The sequence below is a fragment of the Mchenga conophoros genome, linkage group LG10, assembly GCF_057382185.1.
Source record: "Mchenga conophoros isolate Kocher_MC1m ecotype Shallow Benthic linkage group LG10, M_conophoros_male_GT1.1, whole genome shotgun sequence".
Lineage (NCBI taxonomy): Eukaryota > Metazoa > Chordata > Actinopteri > Cichliformes > Cichlidae > Mchenga > Mchenga conophoros.
In genome coordinates this window covers 17,877,083-17,898,133 of record NC_140535.1, presented here as the reverse complement: position 1 = coordinate 17,898,133, position 21,051 = coordinate 17,877,083, and the positions used below count along the sequence as shown (strand labels likewise).

General features: G+C 40.8%; 1 protein-coding gene and 1 pseudogene across 2 annotated transcripts; both read right to left on the bottom strand.

The window, feature by feature from the left end:
* Positions 1 to 1,907: 1,907 nt before the first annotated feature.
* LOC146565686 (U11/U12 small nuclear ribonucleoprotein 35 kDa protein pseudogene) lies at positions 1,908 to 6,705 on the bottom strand (annotated as a pseudogene).
* A 351-nt stretch (positions 6,706 to 7,056) lies between these two features.
* LOC146565685 (uncharacterized) lies at positions 7,057 to 16,825 on the bottom strand. 2 transcript variants are annotated; one of them, XM_085289012.1, is made up of 17 exons: positions 16,231 to 16,825; positions 15,439 to 15,645; positions 15,226 to 15,336; positions 14,892 to 14,991; positions 13,844 to 13,911; positions 13,674 to 13,744; positions 13,500 to 13,582; positions 13,303 to 13,414; positions 13,046 to 13,186; positions 12,731 to 12,831; positions 12,463 to 12,547; positions 9,872 to 9,956; positions 8,480 to 9,781; positions 7,979 to 8,283; positions 7,777 to 7,885; positions 7,470 to 7,608; positions 7,057 to 7,367 (listed from the first exon to the last, which is right to left on the bottom strand). In XM_085289012.1, the coding sequence occupies exons 1-17, from the start codon at positions 16,445 to 16,447 to the stop codon at positions 7,196 to 7,198; spliced, it is 3,408 nt and encodes a 1,135-aa protein (XP_085145138.1). In that variant the 5' UTR covers positions 16,448 to 16,825; the 3' UTR covers positions 7,057 to 7,195. The 2 variants fall into 2 exon arrangements, with proteins under 2 accessions (XP_085145138.1, XP_085145137.1); XM_085289011.1 differs by having other exon boundaries at positions 12,382 to 12,547; positions 16,231 to 16,824.
* Positions 16,826 to 21,051: the final 4,226 nt, after the last annotated feature.

The following is a 21,051-nucleotide window of genomic DNA, read 5'->3' as shown; positions in this document are numbered from 1 at the left end:
CTACATTTCACCCTTTTTAGGATTCCTCCTCTACCCGGACACACCTGCTAAGATGGAGACCACATCACGTGAGGCTTTCTGCTTCAGGCCTATCCCAGACCAAGATCCAGGCAAAGGTCAACAGACTTGGCTCACCCTAGAGAGTAAACTCATCATGTCTGTATAAAGATAAGACTCATTTATGATGGCACGCAAGGCTGTGGCTTTCTGTTCAGTGCATGTGTGTGTCTTGGAAATGGTTTGGGCAGTGTGCTATGAGTGAGAAGGCAGAGATGGTAGAGATTATAAAGGTGATTTTGTGATTAAAGCTTAGATTAAAAAAAAACCCTACACTGCCATTAAACTGAAAAACACTGTAATAAAGTATTTAATACCTCAAATAGAACATAAGAAAGACCATATAAGGTTAAATGTGAAAATGCTGTTATAGACACAGAGCATCTGGAGGAGTGATATTGTTTTCTCTGCTGTGCAGTGAAATTCCTGCCACTCTTACTCACAGACACAGGATTGGATTGCCCTCAGCAGTAATTATTTGTGTATGTGTTCCCGTGTCCTTCACACAGCTCTGCGACATCCAAAGCAAATGATTTATATTCATAAGAACATTTCATCTCATTTATGTATAAAGTATTATTCTCTCAAGATTAAAATGAAAAAAGCAAATAGTGTAATACATGTAGTATGATCAAGAAAGTAAGAAAGTTTATTTATGGAAAGTGTGATTACTGTTGATGAAATTCTGCCTTTAGCAAAGTTCTGATTACCCTTCAGCAGGCTGTAACACACAACAGGAATCTCACCATTCTCCTCCTGCATCCTCATGATAAACAGGAAGAGGAAACAGACGCGAGGACAGAGAAGTGAGAGGGAATGAGCAAGAAGGCAACCGTGATCACATGTCAGCAGCAGCAAAAAACGAACAGGAAACAGCCCAGATGCAGTCTCAGTATCAGAAAGACTTCCCTCCCCCATCCTCCTGCCACAGGAGGCGGACACCTGCTTTCCCGCAGCCTGACAACATTGGCATTAACCCTGCGTTCAGGTGAGAGCAGGTTTATCATCATCACAGTGTCCTTCATGTAGGGAGCAGCTACTCTGTGTCTGCGTGCTCTGATTCTTCTGATTCACAGGATCAACTTCAGCACGGTCCAAAGAGAGACTTACCCAGGCTGGCCCATCGTGAATGTCGGGTACGGTGGAAGGCAAAGACCAGCTAAGCATGACTTCTAAGCGGCAGTGGAAATCATCTTGCATGTTTGCATACATGCATGATTAATATTAAATGTCAAAGTCATATTTAACAAATGCTTGAAATTTGTCTTGTCCCAGCATGTATTCCCAATAATCATACAGTAATAAACACAAACCAGTGGAAAAAAGCCTCAGTTTTCAGTGTGTTTGACGTATATGTGTTTGCACTAACTTCATTGTCTCTTCGTATAAATAACACTACAATTGACAGCTTACTACTCAGAACATACTTGGAAATAAAAGTCAGTTCTGCCTCTTGTTTTTTTCTGGTACATTAGAGAATTACCTTTTAATGAAATAAGAGATTCATTTCCCGTCATCTTTCATATTGATGACTTCAGAAATACTTGTGCACAGTTTAAGAATCCACCCAGTGACCCATAACCGAAAGCTGATTGACCTCACTGGGCAGGACCGAGGATCAGATGGCTGAGTAAGAGCTGAGTAAGCATTTGATTCAAATTCCTGAGTTGCATGTATATGGAAAAAGGAGTAAATGTGTTTGAATACTGAGTTTTCTTCCCTCAAGTATAAATCTTGCACAACACATCATTACCAACTCTGAAAACAGGGGTCACATGAGGCTACACTGGAAAACTACCCAACTTGGGAAATCTTAAACATGTTGCAACACTTTGACAAACAGTAACACCTTAGATTTCAAAACAATGACGAATTTTATTGTTTATGATATAATCTGATTTACATTTTTTAAAAAGAAATGGGGCTGACAATGTGCTCTTAAACTTATGCTTTTTTAAAAACAAAACAAAACTGCAAACTCATTTTACATTGTGAGTCACATATAGCCTTTGACCTTGAGTGGGCCGGACCAGCGAAACTTCCCTTTCTGTCAGTGAAAAGAAGTTTAACTATGCATTTAATCCCTGGAATATCTTAATATCAGAAAAAGAAATGCAGTTTTGTTTGTCTCAGTTTATCTAAATGATAAACAACATTCTGTAGTAAATGGGGAAAAAAGTCTGTTGGGACTTAAATTGCAAGAAATAAAATTTGAATTGTATATGTGGGGTAATAATATTTATGATAACTGTATAAAAGTACAGTTCCGATTTCCCAAAGCAATCCAATTGGACTCTTAAGCAGTGATTCTGGCTGCTGGCGCTCATGTTTGACATGATGGATGTAAGTCTCATTTGGCTGGACACCACCCGTATTGTAATTTTTTCGCTAGAATAAAGACTTGTAAAAAAAAAAAAAAACCCCAACAAAACACAACAACCCTACTTTGTCATTCCTGAGACTTCCCTGAGAAGAACTGAATATGACAGCCACAGGCAGAGTCCTGATTACCATACAGTACAATCTGAAGAATATCAGCATACAAAAAAGTAACCTTTCACACAAACAGTTATCCAAGTCACACACTCATTCACTGTCCTCCTTTGAAAGCTGAAGTGCTGAAGTGCAGCCACATGCTTCATCTCCGGTCCCGGTGCCTGCTCCTGTCTCCGTGCCTGCGGTCATCCCACTCTCGGCCTCTGTCCCGGTCATCTCTCCTTCCTCTGTTGCCCCACTCTGCTGTTCTGTGTCGGTCCCGATCGTCTCTGGCTCTCCCGCTTGGTCTGTCCCACTCCCTCCCTCCACCACCACCACCACCTCGTTCCTGCACCGGGTCTACCCCGAGATTGATGGGTTTACGGAAAGGCCTGTCCCTGCCGCCGAACCGCAGCTGTCCGGATTCCTTTTTCCCTCCAAGCCCGCCGCCGAGCCGCCGCGGCACCCATCCTTTAAGAGTCCTCTCTTGCTCAAAATCCACGAACACTTCATGCTGGTCGACCACCAGCTTGTTGGCGTCCCGGCGGGCCCGGACCACAGATCGCTCCTCTTTGTACTCAATGAAGGCATATCCTTTGGAGAAACCCGTGACAATGTCCCGGACCAGCCGGAGCCGCTGGATGTCTCCGTACTTAGAGAACACTTTGTGTAGTTTATCTTCGGTGGTCTGTGGGTTCAAGCGGGACACAAAAGCGTGAGCAGTGGGTCTCCAACGACGCCTTTGTTGGGCTTGTACCGGGCACCCATGGCCCTCCAGACCGCTCGATCATGGGGTTCCACGTCTGTGCCGTCGATGCTACCAGCTTTCAGCGGGTCGTACACCTTCGCTATCGGACTCCAGTCAGTAGTGATGGCCCGCTTGAAGCTGACGCTCCGGAGCGTGTGTCGAAAAAAACAACACACTGGTTCAGAAGCACTGTGTCGAGGCTTGCTTCGTTTGGCAAAAGTCACGTGACCAGTGACGTCCGAAGCTTCATTACGCACGTAACTGCTTCGGTACCTGATTCAAACAGATATAAGGAAGTGAATCATCCACGGGATTCGTGGAGTGTGTTGATGGTGACAGAGAGCGAAGAGGTGATCATTCCACTGACAGATATGGAGCCAGCGAGGAAGAGAGGACATTCTGGCGTGTGGGAATATTTTGAGTTGATTTTGCTCAATTCATTTTATCTGCCGAAGTGAAAAACTTGAAATGTCCAAAATCATGTTTTCATAATGTAAATATCATTACAGCATATGACTTTAGGAACACTTCCATGTGAATTAAAGCTGATGAAGACTACAAAAATGTATTTGACACTATACGTACATGACATTGCTACACAGTTTAGAAAATCATTTTGTTTATTGTTTTTAGGTGATAGTCTGCAGGACCCAGGAATACCTGCATATCTACCAGCTTGCAGTGTAGTTCCTGCACTCCACAGCCTCTTCTGTTCCATGCAAGTGGATTTTCTTCAGGGCAGGAGAAACTATTTCTAAGAAAAGAAACAGACTCAGCCAGCGCACAGTAACACTAATCCTCTTGTTAACTGTAAATAACAAAAGGGCTACCTTACATTGATCATGTTTTTACTTTGCAAGTTCTTGATTAGGGGTGGGTTTTGATTATCGCCTTTCTGATTACAATCCATGCTAAATTGAATAAAGTGATATTGATTCATTAAAATCCCGTGTCGATTTGTAAATTAACGTTATTATGCCTGAAACGCCAGCATCTCAGGTTAAACCTCACAACATGTCGTCAAACACCATGCAGCTAAAACAGTAACTGGGAGCAGGTTTACGGATTCTGCATACAAACGTGAACACAGAGCGCGGACCCGACGCGTCAGAGTCAGATTTTGATGTGTCGGCGGGTCCGCGCTGTGTTTGCCTCTTTTTTTCCCCGCTGGCTTCTGCAGCTGCAGGTTTCATAACTCTCTGTTTACATCTCTAATTAAGTCTCACATGTGTCAGCTTTCTTTTAATAGATACGAAATTATGGATATATACTGTTAAATGATCAGACTTGTAATATTTCTGACTGAGGCAAAACTTTCCAGATTCCAATCAAATTGAATCGGATCCTGTATCGAATCAAAATGATTCTACAAATCAGTGACGATGCAGCCCTACTCAGCTTCCTAAGCATTTTCCCTTTCCAGTTCACAATCAATCCCACCCCTAGGTCAAAAATATGTATAGGAATTGGCCTAATCTAATATTTTGTATGAACCTGTCCAGCTGTCCAGCTGATTAAACGACAAGTAGATGGAGGCAGGACTTCACAGCAGGGGCATACTCCATAATGTGCTGTGCATTATCATATGTATATTATATATATTGCTCACTTATTGTATTTACCAACATCAAGGCGTTATGGGCAAAGAAAGGCCACCATAGTGCATGTTTAAATAGGGAAAGTTTATTGATCAAAATGTATTACGCAAATACGCATTACATTTTTTTCAGCCCCCCAATCGAGAAAACAAAACCAATTACATGTTCAAAGCAACGGAACGGTGGCCCAATATCAGAGAGAACTCCACTCTTGAGTGAGCAGTGATAATTGAGCAGTCCGTTTTATTTTGCAGATTCAAGCTGCTCTTCAAAATTTTCACCACCAGATGTCACCGGAGAGGACTGTGTTGAAAAGCTTCGAGTAATGAACCGTTTTTCAATACAAGCTTCAGTGCTTCGGAAAGCTTCATTTGGCCATCACTACACAGGAGACTGGCGGGCTTTACAAACAGTTTTCAGGGCTAATATTTCTCTGCATTAGTCGCCAATTACGCGTTAAACCACACCAGTACCGCTGAATCTATTCACTCTTCCAAGTGCATCAACAAAAACATTCCGTAATGAAACGGGGTCCAGTGTGTCACATTTTAAAGTCCCCCTACTCGCCCGACTAAGGATACTAGAGTTCCGCTGTGCTAAGATACTTAGACCAACTTAAAACTTAAATTAAAAATAGATAACGTAGATTAATTATAGCATCAGTCGACAAATTTGCAAGTATGAAGTAAGGTTAATTATTATTAATAATAAATAATACTTTTTATAAAAATAAAAAGTTTATAAATAAAACTTTTTATTCATTGCACAATACTGTCACTTTAAAAAAAATTTTTTTTATATAGTTACACCATAATCAATAGCATAGATAGTGACAGATTAAAGGCAATAGCATTGTTGTGTTATTAAGCCATTGGTCTAGCATGTGCAACCAGGACACCGATTCCTTGATTCTACAAATCATTCTTCCATAATTCTTTTTGACAGTGCTGGTGGAAAGTGCCTTAAAACTTTTACAGATGTTAGACTGAATCGGACATTGCTAGAAAAAATATTAGAGCCCAACCTGATTCCCTCACTGTGAGAGTCACAGCATCCTGTCAGTGTATGTACTCCCTGATTAATATGGCAAGGAATGACTTATTTGAATGCCGCTTTTTTCACATCTCTGTAGGTCAGTCTTTTTTAGCTACACCACAGAACTCTCAAATGTGCATTTATCTTGTACACAAAACCCTCACAGCTATACCATACCATCGACAGTCAGCTGTGGACACTCTCTTTCAGCATTTGGTTGCTGTGCACTATGTTTCATTTTGGAGTCATGAGGGACATGTCTCTATTTCTATGTCCAGGACCAAAATATGTTGGTTGTAACAAGCGGTTATTTGAGTTACTGTTGCCTAATAAAATGGGTGGTAAGTGTATAAAATGATCTAAAAAGACTGAATGTCAAATGCTATCCAAGTTACAGGTGCCTGAACACTCTTGGGACAATGCATTACAAAAACATTCTTTAATAAAACACTGAAACCACAACAGCTTCTGCTCCACGGTGAATAACTTCTTACAAAAATTGTGAACATGCTTCACTTCATTTTTCTGTACAGTTCCATCTGATACACATGGTACAGTATCAAAAGGGTTTGGAAAGGTGAAACAAATTCTTCTATGTAGTTTATTTAAAAAAGAACTTTTGCTGCGTAGATGCATCTAGTCTTGTTGTTCTAACAGCATAACAATTATACATAAAGGTTGAGAAGGTGTGCTCTTTAGCTCTGCTCCAGATTCATCATTTTCTGAAAGCCTTTACATATCCTCCACACTCCATTTATAGGCCGCTTCCTGCACAGCCTTTTTATCTGCCATCCTCTGGTAGCGTTTCTGTTCAAAACCATTTGACCTGCAAGACACAAATAAAATAACCCTATTAATTATGATACGACAAGCTAAAAGGCCAAAGACAATCCATTCAATTAGGCGCAAATTTAATATAGACGTGGAAAAAAATGATCACAATTTCTTTACCATTAATGTGCAAAATGACAAACTGATGTGTGTATTAAAAACATTCAATATTAAACTACAGTTCTGTCCTCAACAGTTTTCCTCTGTCACCGATGCACAAACTCTACCTGTCAACTCCGTCCCAGCGGTACCCCGGTGGAATATTGAACCGGTTTGGAGGTGGAGCAGGGCCTTTATATCGAGGTTTCTCTACAAAAATCAAAACAAACATACAAATAAATAAAAATACAAACAGTAGCAAAAGCAAAACTGCTGCTATTTAAAAGCTTCTTACAAGGATTGACCTGGTGAAATAAAATAAAGTCATAAATAAAATAAAACATATGTAATGTTAAATATCTTGTGTTTTTGTGCCACGGTCCTTTTTACGCCTGCGCATTGCAGCCATAGGATCGCCTTCTCTTTCCTGTTCTCTCAACATGCGGTCAAGATCCTCAAGTGGCTTAAGGGCTTCGCGCAGCGCTTCCTTAAGTTTCTGGTGATGCATCTGGATCTGTGCCAACCTATACATACATTTTAACATAAACCATTGAACCACTTTTATAATTTTTTATGTGGATATAATCACATAAACTGTGATATTTGAAATGATCATGCACATTTACCGTTTTCCCCACTGAGCGTATTTCTCGTCTGTTGCCGCTTTTTCACCAGCTTTCTTTTTCTGTTCATTTCTCTCTGAATTCAGATCCCTCCTTTTGCCACTTTTGTCTCTGAAAATCGCCTGAGCGTTACGCGATTCATCTGGTCAAAGGGGATGAATGGGTAAGTATGTAGAAACTTCATTATTTAATTTTAGGACTAAATAAAATACGACAATATAGATGATAAGCTGAAATGAGATGCAAAGCTGTATGAAGCTCTTCAATCAATGGGTGTAAAAAAATCTTAAGAGAGAAAAGTTGATGAAACCTTCAAGTGGCTGATTGTGTTTTTCTCTGCGTCTGTTCTCCTTTTGCTCTTTCCTTAGAATGTCCACAGAAACCAGGCCTGCCTTTCCACCAGATAGCATCCTTTGGCCCTGGTTATAAAAAAAAAAAAGACAATTGAAAAATATAACATTTGAGTGAAATCAGATTTGACATTAATCTTTGTTCCAACACAGTCTGCTTACCTGTGACTGGCCTGGCCTACGAGGTGGTGACAAATCTCCATCCGAGTCCCTTCCACTCGGTGGCTGCCCCCTGGGTGGAGACTGGTCAGAGTCTGAGCCCCGTTTAGTTTTTGAGGGCCTCCTTGGGGGAGATTGGTCGGAGTCTGAGGCGTTTCCCTTCAGGGGCCTTTTCCTCGGGGGAGACGGATCCGAGTCTGAATCATGTCTATTCTGACCCTTCTTAGCCACCGCTGACCGATGAGGATCCGGTGAGCGTTTTTTACTTAACAAGGATGAGCTGAGCTTGCTTTTGTTGGAGGCTGAATCTGACAAAGACACAGTTAATTTGTTAATTTTCATTTTGTAATGCCTTTTGAACAAAAATTAAAGATTTATTATTAGATCAAGCTATGTCTTTAAAATAAATTTCAATTCAAAACTCATGTTAAATGGGTCTCTGCTTTTTACTTTTATTCATATGCCACACCAGATTCCACTTTACAATTTAAATGGATCACTCACCTTTACTTTGCATTTTTTCTGACTTTCCTGAACACTGTCTTGGTGGTGACAAGTCTGGGGAGTCATGGCGTCTTCTCCTGGGAGGAGAGACATCTGGAGAGTCGTGACGTCTTCTCTTGGGAGGAGAGACATCTGGAGAGTCATGACGTCTTCTCCTGGGAGGAGAGACATCAGGAGAGTCGTGACGTCTTCTCCTGGGAGGAGAGACATCAGGAGAGTCGTGACGTCTTCTCTTGGGAGGAGAGACATCTGGAGAGTTGTGATGTCTAGTCCTGGGAGGAGAGAGATCTGGAGAGTCATGACTTCTTCTCCTGGGAGGAGAGACATCTGGAGAGTCGTGAGGTCTAGTCCTGTGAGGAGAGACATCAGGAGAGTCGTGACGTCTTCTCCTGGGAGGAGAGACATCTGGAGAGTCGTGAGGTCTAGTCCTGTGAGGAGAGACATCAGGAGAGTCGTGACGTCTTCTCCTGGGAGGAGAGACATCTGGAGAGTCGTGAGGTCTAGTCCTGTGAGGAGAGACATCTGGAGAGTCATGACGTCTTCTCTTGGGAGGAGAGACATCTGGAGAGTCATGAGGTCTAGTCCTGGGAGGAGAGACATCAGGAGAGTCGTGACGTCTTGTCCTGGGAGGAGAGACATCTGGAGAGTCATGACGTCTTCTCCTGGGAGGAGAGACATCTGGAGAGTCGTGGCGTCTTCTCTTGGGAGGAGAGACATCTGGAGAGTCGTGAGGTCTAGTCCTGGGAGGAGAGACATCAGGAGAGTCGTGACGTCTTGTCCTGGGAGGAGAGACATCTGGAGAGTCATGACGTCTTCTCCTGGGAGGAGAGACATCTGGAGAGTCATGAGGTCTAGTCCTGGGAGGAGAGACATCTGGAGAGTCATGACGTCTTCTCCTGGGAGGAGAGACATCTGGAGAGTCGTGGCGTCTTCTCTTGGGAGGAGAGACATCTGGAGAGTCATGAGGTCTAGTCCTGGGAGGAGAGACATCTGGAGAGTCATGACGTCTTCTCCTGGGAGGAGAGACATCTGGAGAGTCGTGAGGTCTAGTCCTGGGAGGAGAGACATCTGGAGAGTCGTGACGTCTTGTCCTGGGAGGAGAGACATCCGGAGAGTACTTCCGACTTCTCTTTGGTGGAGAGATGTCTGGAGAGTCATGCCGGGTCTTTTTGACAGGAGAATCCTGTCCTCTTCTCTTTGAAGACAACTCGGGTGAGTCATGTCGACCTCTGCTTAATGAGCCAGCCTCTGTATTTTGATGTTCTTTTCCATTTCCTTCCTCTGTGTCATCATTTTGATCCACTTTTAGGAGAGGAAGTAAAACTATAGTAAACAACAGTCTTAACTTAATATTGCACAAATCCCCCCCTACTTCTGTGACTTCTTATTTACCTCCAATTGCTTTCCATCTGTTGCTGGTCCTAAAAACTTCCATCTGTTTCACTTCCTCAGGTCGATCATCAATCACCTCAGCAATCTGAACAGTTAACAAGAGATTAAGTTTTAAAACAGAACTTGTTGACATAACAAAATTACCCAAACTACAAGCATACCCATTTAATACAATAGATTAGATTTCAGCATTAAGTAAATGGCCTGTATTTGTATAGCGCTTTACTTAGTCCCTAAGGACCCCAAAGCACTTTACACGTTCAGTCATCCACCCATTCACACACACTGGTGATGGCAAGCTAAATTGTAGCCACAGCCGCCCTGAGGCGCACTGACAGAGGCGAGGCTGCCGGTGTTCCAGATCTACTGGCGTTTAGATCAACTGGCGTTAGTCGAACAGATGTGTGGCAGACTTCCGTTTCAGGAGCTGCTACCTACAGACTAGCAAAAAAACGCCAAATGTGTCATCTGTGACACTTGTGAGGTTATCTCAAACACACTCCGTCAGTCTTGATGCTGTTGAACAACAAAATGTTTAAAAATGTGGCGAGTTTACCTAGGGTTATCCTCATGCGCGACGCGATCGCGAAAACAGCAAACAATTAACACCATGCCGATGTTGTTCACAGGACAACAAGAGTAAACGATCGGGAGACTCTTGTTGTCGTTATCGTTCCCCTCACACGGTTTGTTTCTCCGAATTCAGCGTTTTTGCTTCACAACTAAAGCGAGCAGTTTACTTTGTGTGCACTAACATGGACTCGAGTCAACCAGTGCCACCACTGGCCAAGTGCCACAGCCTACAGCCAGATCAACTTGTGACACACATCTGCAGCACGTCTGAATTCGTTTCATGCACAATACATTTGTACCTTTCAATTGTGTCTGTTTGTGCGTCATGCAAATAAACCTTTGAAATGAATGAAATGACACTAATATTTCACTAGTTTTGTAACATCACATGTCGTTACCGTAGTCTGTGTCTTTTCTCTGCGAACAAACATTTTAGAGTTGGTTGTTATATACAGTCTGTATAAGTGTGGTTAATCTAATAAACATTTGTAAGGAGATGGCAGTTACTGTGAATGTACAGCAGTTACACAGTGATTAGTAATAAACAGTCAGACAATGACCCTGACTTTCTCATTCAGTCTTGTAGATTGAATGCACCTTCTGTGGAAAGTGGTACCACACAGTGTGTGTGGACTTCCCCTGTGCAGAAGGCGACTACAAATGTTGTGCATGTTAAATAAACAGAAAAAAGTGATCCCTGATGTCTTTGCTTACTGATTGTTTTCAGTGTTGACAAGCCACATTGCTGCCATTGCATCTTTCAACATGTTTGTGGGTAGATTTGGATGTACCAGGGGTAAGTGCAGCCACTCAGCCTCTACTCAATGTCATCATAGCAAGTTAATCTAGTAGTGGGCTATGGTATTTGGCCACAGGTGGCAGCAGTGGACTGACCTCCATTTGAAACTGCTCCAGCTGCTGTGTGATAGTGGATCTGCTACAAATTGAAGATCATATGGAAGTTTTGGAAATTAACCCTTGTATTATGTTGAAAAACAAAAAAGTGACATTGATTTTGTTGCGGGTCATTTTGACCCATACTGTGTAAATCCACTCAGAATTGTCAAGAAACTGCAATAAAACAATAGCACCTTTATTTTCCATCAGATAAACATGTAGAACACAGACATACAACAGTGACTTTCCATAACTATTTTAGGAACAATTTGGTTTTTCGTTCTTACAAACACGTATTTTGAACTTGCCCAACGTTCTCAGTTTTTCAATGCTCAACATTTTCGATTTTGTCCACATGATGGACAGAATGTAACTGTGTGCTTTCTGCAGATGTACTTCTTGTATTTCTCACAAAAAGTGCTTGTTTTCAAACAGGAATCTTCCTAACTAAGATTTAAAACAAAAGATTTCTACGTCTCCTCCAGTCTCACAAACAGAACCAATCGACACACCTGAGTCACTGACTTTCTTATATCCACTCACTCTTACTGGCTCTGTTTATTACTAATCACTGTGTAACTGCTGTAAATTCACAGTAACTGCCATCTCCTTACAAATCTTCATTGGATTAACCACACTTATACAGACTGTATATAACTACCAACTCTCCAGCCATGTTGATGGATTGCCTATATTGGCTGGAAATATTAATTTCCAGAGAAAGGACACAGACAGACGATGCTTACAGGATGTGATGTGACAACACTAATGAAATATTGACGTGTCATATTTGTCCAAGGTGTATTTCATTGTTATGGAAAAAGAGAATATTAAAATCATGATGACCAATTGGAGCAGTGATTTCTATGACTTTGTGTATATAATTTGGAATTTTGTACAAATGTAGGCCAATAAGGAATATATGATATCATTTCATTCTTTTCAAACAGACACAATTGAAAGGTACAAATGTATTTTGCATGAAACACTGGGTTTAACAAAAACAACAACATTATCAGTACCCTCAGGTGAGGAAGTACCTTGTTCATGTGTGGTGGCAGCTGGGGACCTATGAAGCCAACACTGTTGTGAGGCATGGTGGCGATGGTGCGTGGGCTCACCACCGGCTGGGGAGATGCCTGACCAGATATGCCAGCGTTATGGTTCAAGTGGCTGTAGTCCCCAGTTTTTCCCACATCTGTGCACCTGATGACATGGAAAAAAGAATATTAACCATGACAAAGCATCAACATTATAACATTAGGTTATAATAATACATTTTCTACAAGAAAAGTGAGAATAAACATGTCTACATTATTAAATAATGATGGGAAAAGTTCTACTGAAGGAATAAGCCTAGAATGTTTAAAAATACCGATGTTTACTCACTTGATGTAGAAGAGGACATAGGCCTGCTGGTTGAGAACAGTGCTAATGTCACTGACTGACACGGACGAGTCATTCATCTGAAACCACTGCTCATTGCTGGCCTGTGAGACAGAATGAGAGAGATGTGACACAGCAGATTCAGTTTCTGAATTGAATTTGAGCTAAAAAGAAGAATCTTATGGTTATATAGGGGTCTTTTTTTTCTTTCTTTCAATGCATACAAAGTAGTTTTCTGCTGAAATGTGTTGTTTATGGTGTTTGTTTGTTTGTACTACGCAACAGCAGCATTCAAACAGATTCGGGCACAGCCAGTACCTTAATATAGCAGAAATAGTGTCCAGTATGACAACTCAATCCAGAGTGAACCAGCACAGCATACAGCCTGTAGAGCTGGGGCTCCCCGTGGGACTGCGACATGAAGGGCCGCAGATCCAGATGCTCCAAATACTTCACATCCTGATGACCACCAAACAAAAAAATTCAAACATTACATGCAAATATCCTGTTTTATAATAAAACAAAGCATCTGTCATGTATCTTTATGACTTAAGCAGACACTATTGGCCATTTGCCTTTGTGATTTTGCCTCCACTGAAGTCTGCAAAGCGTTTGAGTGAGATGGTGAGCACATTGGCGCTGCGATGGATTGTAAATCTTTTTGAGGCCGTTACCATTTTGTCGCACCTGAAGGAAACAAACATTCAGCTTGTTGACAAAAATCACACCTAAACACTAAAACTCATCATGGTTTGGCATCTCTTTGACTTACTTGGTGCATTTGTAAGCATTTTCACCACCCAGCTGTTCTGGCTTGACAAACTGCTCCAGAGCTTTGGAGACATTTGGAGCAGTCTATATGAACAGAGAGAGAGAGGAAAAACCTCACACTCCATAATGCAGAGAATACATAGTAGCAACGTCACTTTGAATGTTGTCCAATTACCTTAATTTCCAGAGTGACATCCAGAAAAGGGTCAAATGTATCTGAGACAGCTTTGCAGTTTAAACATTTAACTGAAACAGAAATCAGTGCTATGAGTATCACACAAGCTGTAAGACATAAAAAGACAAATAAAAGAAAAATAAATCAAACCTTAAAAAACAGTGACTTACCTCTGGATCTTAGGTACCCGCCAAACACTTGATGGATGAAAGAGGTTGCCTGCGTTTGCCTGTCCAATCTATAATAAAAAGATAAAGCACAAAAGTTAACTAATAAGGACAGTGCAACAATTAACTGACTGACCATTTATTTTTTAGCATTTTGGAACCAGACAATCACTTTACAGTATTCAAGTAGCAGAAAAGACAATAGGAGGAATTGGAGCACGATTAATTACTTAAGAGGCCATCTGCTGCTACACGGGAAGAATTGATTTGATGAGAATTGACACTTTAGGTTCTTAAAAAAAGAAATGAATTAATAAATTATTTTTAGGAGTCTAACAAGAAGCACAACACTCAGCCCAGTGCATCTGTTAAACGTGTAGTTTTGGTTAAATGTGCACATAGACTTCGAAGCTCTATAGTAACACATAGAAAAACCTGGATTTTCTGAATTTTGCTGCTGCAATAATAGCACTAATGCCATTAGGGTGAATAAGAGATGACCTGAGGGGTTGAGTGCTCCTGCTCACACTGCTTACCCTGTTGCCTCAGAAGAAATCTATACTAGACACTAAGTCTGGCAGCTCTCTGCCATAATCCCAGACACCTGTTTTACTACACGTTTAAGCCGCTTCTGATCTTTTCAAGCCCTGTTACCAAAACAAGCTACCACACCCAGTGTAAGAATACTTTCTGTGTTGGAGCAGTCAAGTTCATTAAAAAACTTGATATAATAATGAGGTATTATATCAAGTGGCTTGCCTAGTATGTAAACTGAGGTGTCAGTCAGGCAAGAGACTGAGGAATCTGCATTTCTGAAAAATACTCTCAGCAATTGAAGCATTAATAGTTAAAAGGAACTAGTATAAACTGCACTTCCTGAAAAACAGGATAAAGGATTTATTTCATATTCTCCTACTGTCACGGTGTTACCTCTACGTAGCTAATTATGGATCTTACTACATAATAAAGTGCAAACACTGTCAAGCCCAAGTAAAAATATTTTTGTGTGTTTAACTTGTTTAGAATGCATGCAATGTAAAATGACACTCACTTGGTTCCAGGTAAGCAGGACCTTTGCATAGCATCCACTGTGCACCGCAGGAATTCATGAGCATCTTCCTGGCTTCCATAGCGGAAGTGGTTTGCAATCCCTGTGTGAGGGGAACGAGGAAAAACAGAACCAAAAAACAAAGCAGGAGGTGAATTATTGTAAAGGATACCACAGTTAAATGCAAGTTTACACTTATTTAAAAACAGAATTCAAAATCCCTCCAGATTATTTCCCTCCAAAATTACAAAAGGTAAACAGTCACACAGCGCCTCCTATCATTAAAATATAGGTAAACACTTTGCACAGAGCACAGCAACAACAGTCATCCACTTACACCCAAGCTCATTGAGTACACCAATGGGCTTAATGACATTCCCAGAGTTGGTAAAAACCTGAATGATGTGGTTTTGCATGGTACACATCATACAGAACCCTGGCTCATGACCTGCAGCAGAGACAGAGACAAAATACTGAGTGAGTAAGGAGTGATACAATGTGAGAATCAGCGCAGGACTGCATAACACCACTGTTGGTGAAATAAACTTACATGTTTTGGAGTGCTCCCGCGTCAGCATGTAGTTTGCTAAAGGAGGGGTGTAGCTGAGACACTGCAGGGCTGAGTTGAGGAAGCAGGTGTTCCCCATGTTCTGGAGGCCTGCACCAATGAGGTGAACCTGGGCCCAATTTAGGCTGAGCCGATCTGGTGAGAACAGCACCTTCTGGGGCAAGTCAATTCCATCGCCACTGCTGATCACTGACACACAGAGCCACAATTATTACTAAAAATCTGTTTCAATACATTTTAAAAAGGAGATAATTTAATGCCACCTTACTTATACAACCACACACTGGCACATGGCAAAGTCATGTCAGGACATCACAGTAATAGCTACAACTATTAACAGTTATATAATGTGATTCTGGCCACTGTAAAAAACTCCTAAACAGCCTCAGGAAGAAAGATAGGACAATTTGCCTTCTCCTTTGTTTCTGCTAAACAAGTTGGGCTGCCGGTCTTTATATAAAAACAGCAATTGCATCACGAGCTGAAGTGACTGATCATGCAAAGCTGGATGCATTACATAACTGGATGAATGAACGGAGAAGGGAAGCAGCAACACAACACCCACAAAAGCAGTTGTCAAACTTGTGTGAAAGCAGAAGCAAAAAGATTAGCTGTACGTTACTAAAACCAATTCTGACAAATATGGGTAAATAATGGCTAAAAAGTGTGGTTCCATATTTGCTAAAACTGGTTGGAAAACTATTCTGTCTGACAATAAAAATCTTCAAACAGCTTAAAAAGACATTTTGAAAAAAAGCCAGGATTTGCTCTGACCTTGGTCCTTGGGCTGGTCCTCAGAGGAGGGTGTACTCTGAGGACCAGCCCCTTGGTCCTTGGGCTGGTCCTCAGAGGAGGGTGTACTCTGAGGACCAGCCCCTTGGTCCTTGGGCTGGTCCTCAGAGGAGGGTGTACTGTTGTACACAGCAGCTTCAGGTCCGAGTCCGGCTGACTCGTGGTCAGACTTTTCTGAAGATCTGTCAACTATGGTCATTGTTCATAGCTGCATTAGGAACATAGACACATACGTTTATGAACTGAAAACAAAACAAAACAAAAAAAACAACAACAACTCATTGTTATTTTGGAAAAAGGGAAAGGGAAAGAAAACTTAAATACTACATCAATCCTACACTGGTTAGGTAGCAGTACAGTGAGTTTGGACAACAACAACTAAATACAAAAGCCACATTAACAGATTATACCCAATTTCGCTGTGCAAAAAACTGCACAATGACAATAAAAAGCTCTAAGTCTCTTATAGCTTATAGTTAAATAACGCTATATTAAACACTGCCCTCATACCATCGCCTAAACTTTCAGCAAACAAGTATCAGAAATTGTGTTAGATTGGATGATTTGTTTACATTCAAAAACAGACTAGCATAAGTGAGAGCCAAATATTAGTTTTTGACCGTTTGTTTTTATTTGAATCATCTTGTCAGATTCCTTTTAAATAACAAACACCAGTAGACAAGAGTAACTTTCGACATCTAATTTAACTCTGTCCAACTAACAAACTTAAAATATCGACAAAAATTAGTGTTTAGAAAACTCAAGAGGGGAAATGCCAGATAACCCACTCGACCGAGGAAATTTCCAAGTCGGAAGCACGTTTACAACAGAAGCAGCTGTTCCCTCCCACCTGCTCTTACAGAGTGGCTCACATTGGCTAAATGACGGCTGCTAGGCCTTTAACACGCAGCGTCGCAAAACATCAAGAAAACACACAAAAAACCCTGATCATATCAGACGGAGAGCAAGTTGAGAGCTTACCAGTCTTGTCCAAATCCGAGATGGAATGACGCGCACTTAAAGAAGATGCAAAAACCATGGAAACCACATAAACATATTTGTACATTAACATAAAGTTGTTGTACACACACACACACACACACACATATGAAGAGAGAGAGAGAGTATGCATAGTATGCAAACGGCTACCAAACAGCCATCATAATTCGTCATACAATGAGAACAGAACAAATCAACAATTGTTATAAACACTGTTATAAACACTGAAAAGTTATAAACACTGAAAAGAGTAAAACAGAAATAGAAACAATGTCCTAGTCAAGAAATAACAAAAGGATTCAAAATTACCGTCATTATTTCTGATCTCGCTTTAATCTCGGTGCACATCACTAAATAAACAGACAGAAACAAAACTTTGTTTTGTTGTCACAAAAATCAGGTCTGTGTGAATGATTAATTGTCACTGCCATTAAGCATATTTTATAGAATTTATATGCAAAGTAAACAAGCTGTGAAAAAGAGACCTAACTGGAAAGATTTCAGAAACTGTGAAACTTGTAGAATATGTGTACACACACACACACACACACACACACACACACACACACACACACACACACACACACAACACACACACACACGTAGGAAAATATTTAGTATACACATCCAGAAATGCATATACTATTATATATTGTACATATATTTATTAGTTTCAGATGTAGCCATTCTTGTGTTTTGCTTGTTTACATTATTGTATTTTGCACAACTCTGTTGCTTGTGAAGCTCGCACACAAGAATTTCACTCACATGTGCTGTACCAATGTACCTGCACATGTGATGTGACAATAAAAGTGATTTGATTTGATTTGATTTGATTTGATTTAACTGGAATCACTCCAAAGTAGTGGGTTAAAAAAGGGGAACAAGAGTCAACAGTCTACGTTTCACCCTTTTTAGGATTCCTCCTCTACCCGGACACACCTGCTAAGATGGAGACCACATCACGTGAGGCTTTCTGCTTCAGGCCTATCCCAGACCAAGATCCAGGCAAAGGTCAACAGACTTGGCTCACCCTAGAGAGTAAACTCATCATGTCTGTATAAAGATAAGACTCATTTATGATGGCACGCAAGGCTGTGGCTTTCTGTTCAGTGCATGTGTGTGTCTTGGAAATGGTTTGGGCAGTGTGCTATGAGTGAGAAGGCAGAGATGGTAGAGATTATAAAGGTGATTTTGTGATTAAAGCTTAGATTAAAAAAAAACCCCTACACTGCCATTAAACTGAAAAACACTGTAATAAAGTATTTAATACCTCAAATAGAACATAAGAAAGACCATATAAGGTTAAATGTGAAAATGCTGTTATAGACACAGAGCATCTGGAGGAGTGATATTGTTTTCTCTGCTGTGCAGTGAAATTCCTGCCACTCTTACTCACAGACACAGGATTGGATTGCCCTCAGCAGTAATTATTTGTGTATGTGTTCCCGTGTCCTTCACACAGCTCTGCGACATCCAAAGCAAATGATTTATATTCATAAGAACATTTCATCTCATTTATGTATAAAGTATTATTCTCTCAAGATTAAAATGAAAAAAGCAAATAGTGTAATACATGTAGTATGATCAAGAAAGTAAGAAAGTTTATTTATGGAAAGTGTGATTACTGTTGATGAAATTCTGCCTTTAGCAAATTTCTGATTACCCTTCAGCAGGCTGTAACACACAACAGGAATCTCACCATTCTCCTCCTGCATCCTCATGATAAACAGGAAGAGGAAACAGACGCGAGGACAGAGAAGTGAGAGGGAATGAGCAAGAAGGCAACCGTGATCACATGTCAGCAGCAGCAAAAAACGAACAGGAAACAGCCCAGATGCAGTCTCAGTATCAGAAAGACTTCCCTCCCCCATCCTCCTGCCACAGGAGGCGGACACCTGCTTTCCCGCAGCCTGACAACATTGGCATCAACCCTGCGTTCAGGTGAGAGCAGGTTTATCATCATCACAGTGTCCTTCATGTAGGGAGCAGCTACTCTGTGTCTGCGTGCTCTGATTCTTCTGATTCACAGGATCAACTTCAGCACGGTCCAAAGAGAGACTTACCCAGGCTGGCCCATCGTGAATGTCGGGTACGGTGGAAGGCAAAGACCAGCTAAGCATGACTTCTAAGTGGCAGTGGAAATCATCTTGCATGTTTGCATACATGCATGATTAATATTAAATGTCAAAGTCATATTTAACAAATGCTTGAAATTTGTCTTGTCCCAGCATGTATTCCCAATAATCATACAGTAATAAACACAAACCAGTGGAAAAAAGCCTCAGTTTTCAGTGTGTTTGACGTATATGTGTTTGCACTAACTTCATTGTCTCTTCGTATAAATAACACTACAATTGACAGCTTACTACTCAGAACATACTTGGAAATAAAAGTCAGTTCTGCCTCTTGTTTTTTTCTGGTACATTAGAGAATTACCTTTTAATGAAATAAGAGATTCATTTCCCGTCATCTTTCATATTGATGACTTCAGAAATACTTGTGCACAGTTTAAGAATCCACCCAGTGACCCATAACCGAAAGCTGATTGACCTCACTGGGCAGGACCGAGGATCAGATGGCTGAGTAAGAGCTGAGTAAGCATTTGATTCAAATTCCTGAGTTGCATGTATATGGAAAAAGGAGTAAATGTGTTTGAATACTGAGTTTTCTTCCCTCAAGTATAAATCTTGCACAACACATCATTACCAACTCTGAAAACAGGGGTCACATGAGGCTACACTGGAAAACAACCCAACTTGGGAAATCTTAAACATGTTGCAACACTTTGACAAACAGTAACACCTTAGATTTCAAAACAATGACGAATTTCATTGTTTATGATATAATCTGATTTACATTTTTTAAAAAGAAATGGGGCTGACAATGTGCTCTTAAACGTATGCTTTTTTAAAAACAAAACAAAACTGCAAACTCATTTTACATTGTGAGTCACATATAGCCTTTGACATTGAGTGGGCCGGACCAGCGAAACTTCCCTTTCTGTCAGTGAAAAGAAGTTTAACTATGCATTTAATCCCTGGAATATCTTAATATCAGAAAAAGAAATGCAGTTTTGTTTGTCTCAGTTTATCTAAATGATAAACAACATTCTGTAGTAAATGGGGAAAAAAGTCTGTTGGGACTTAAATTGCAAGAAATAAAATTTGAATTGTATATGTGGGGTAATAATATTTATGATAACTGTATAAAAGTACAGTTCCGATTTCCCAAAGCAATCCAATTGGACTCTTAAGCAGTGATTCTGGCTGCTGGCCCATGTTTTGATAGTGCTGGTGGAAAGTGCCTTAAAACTTTTACAGATGTTAGACTGAATCGGACATTGCTAGAAAAAATATTAGAGCCCAACCTGATTCCCTCACTGTGAGAGTCACAGCATCCTGTCAGTGTATGTACTCCCTGATTAATATGGCAAGGAATGACTTATTTGAATGCCGCTTTTTTCACATCTCTGTAGGTCAGTCTTTTTAGCTACACCACAGAACTCTCAAATGTGCATTTATCTTGTACACAAAACCCTCACAGCTATACCATACCATCGACAGTCAGCTGTGGACACTCTCTTTCAGCATTTGGTTGCTGTGCACTACGTTTCATTTTGGAGTCATGAGGGACATGTCTCTATTTCTATGTCCAGGACCAAAATATGTTGGTTGTAACAAGCGGTTATTTGAGTTACTGTTGCCTAATAAAATGGGTGGTAAGTGTATAAAATTATCTAAAAAGACTGAATGTCAAATGCTATCCAAGTTACAGGTGCCTGAACACTCTTGGGACAATGCA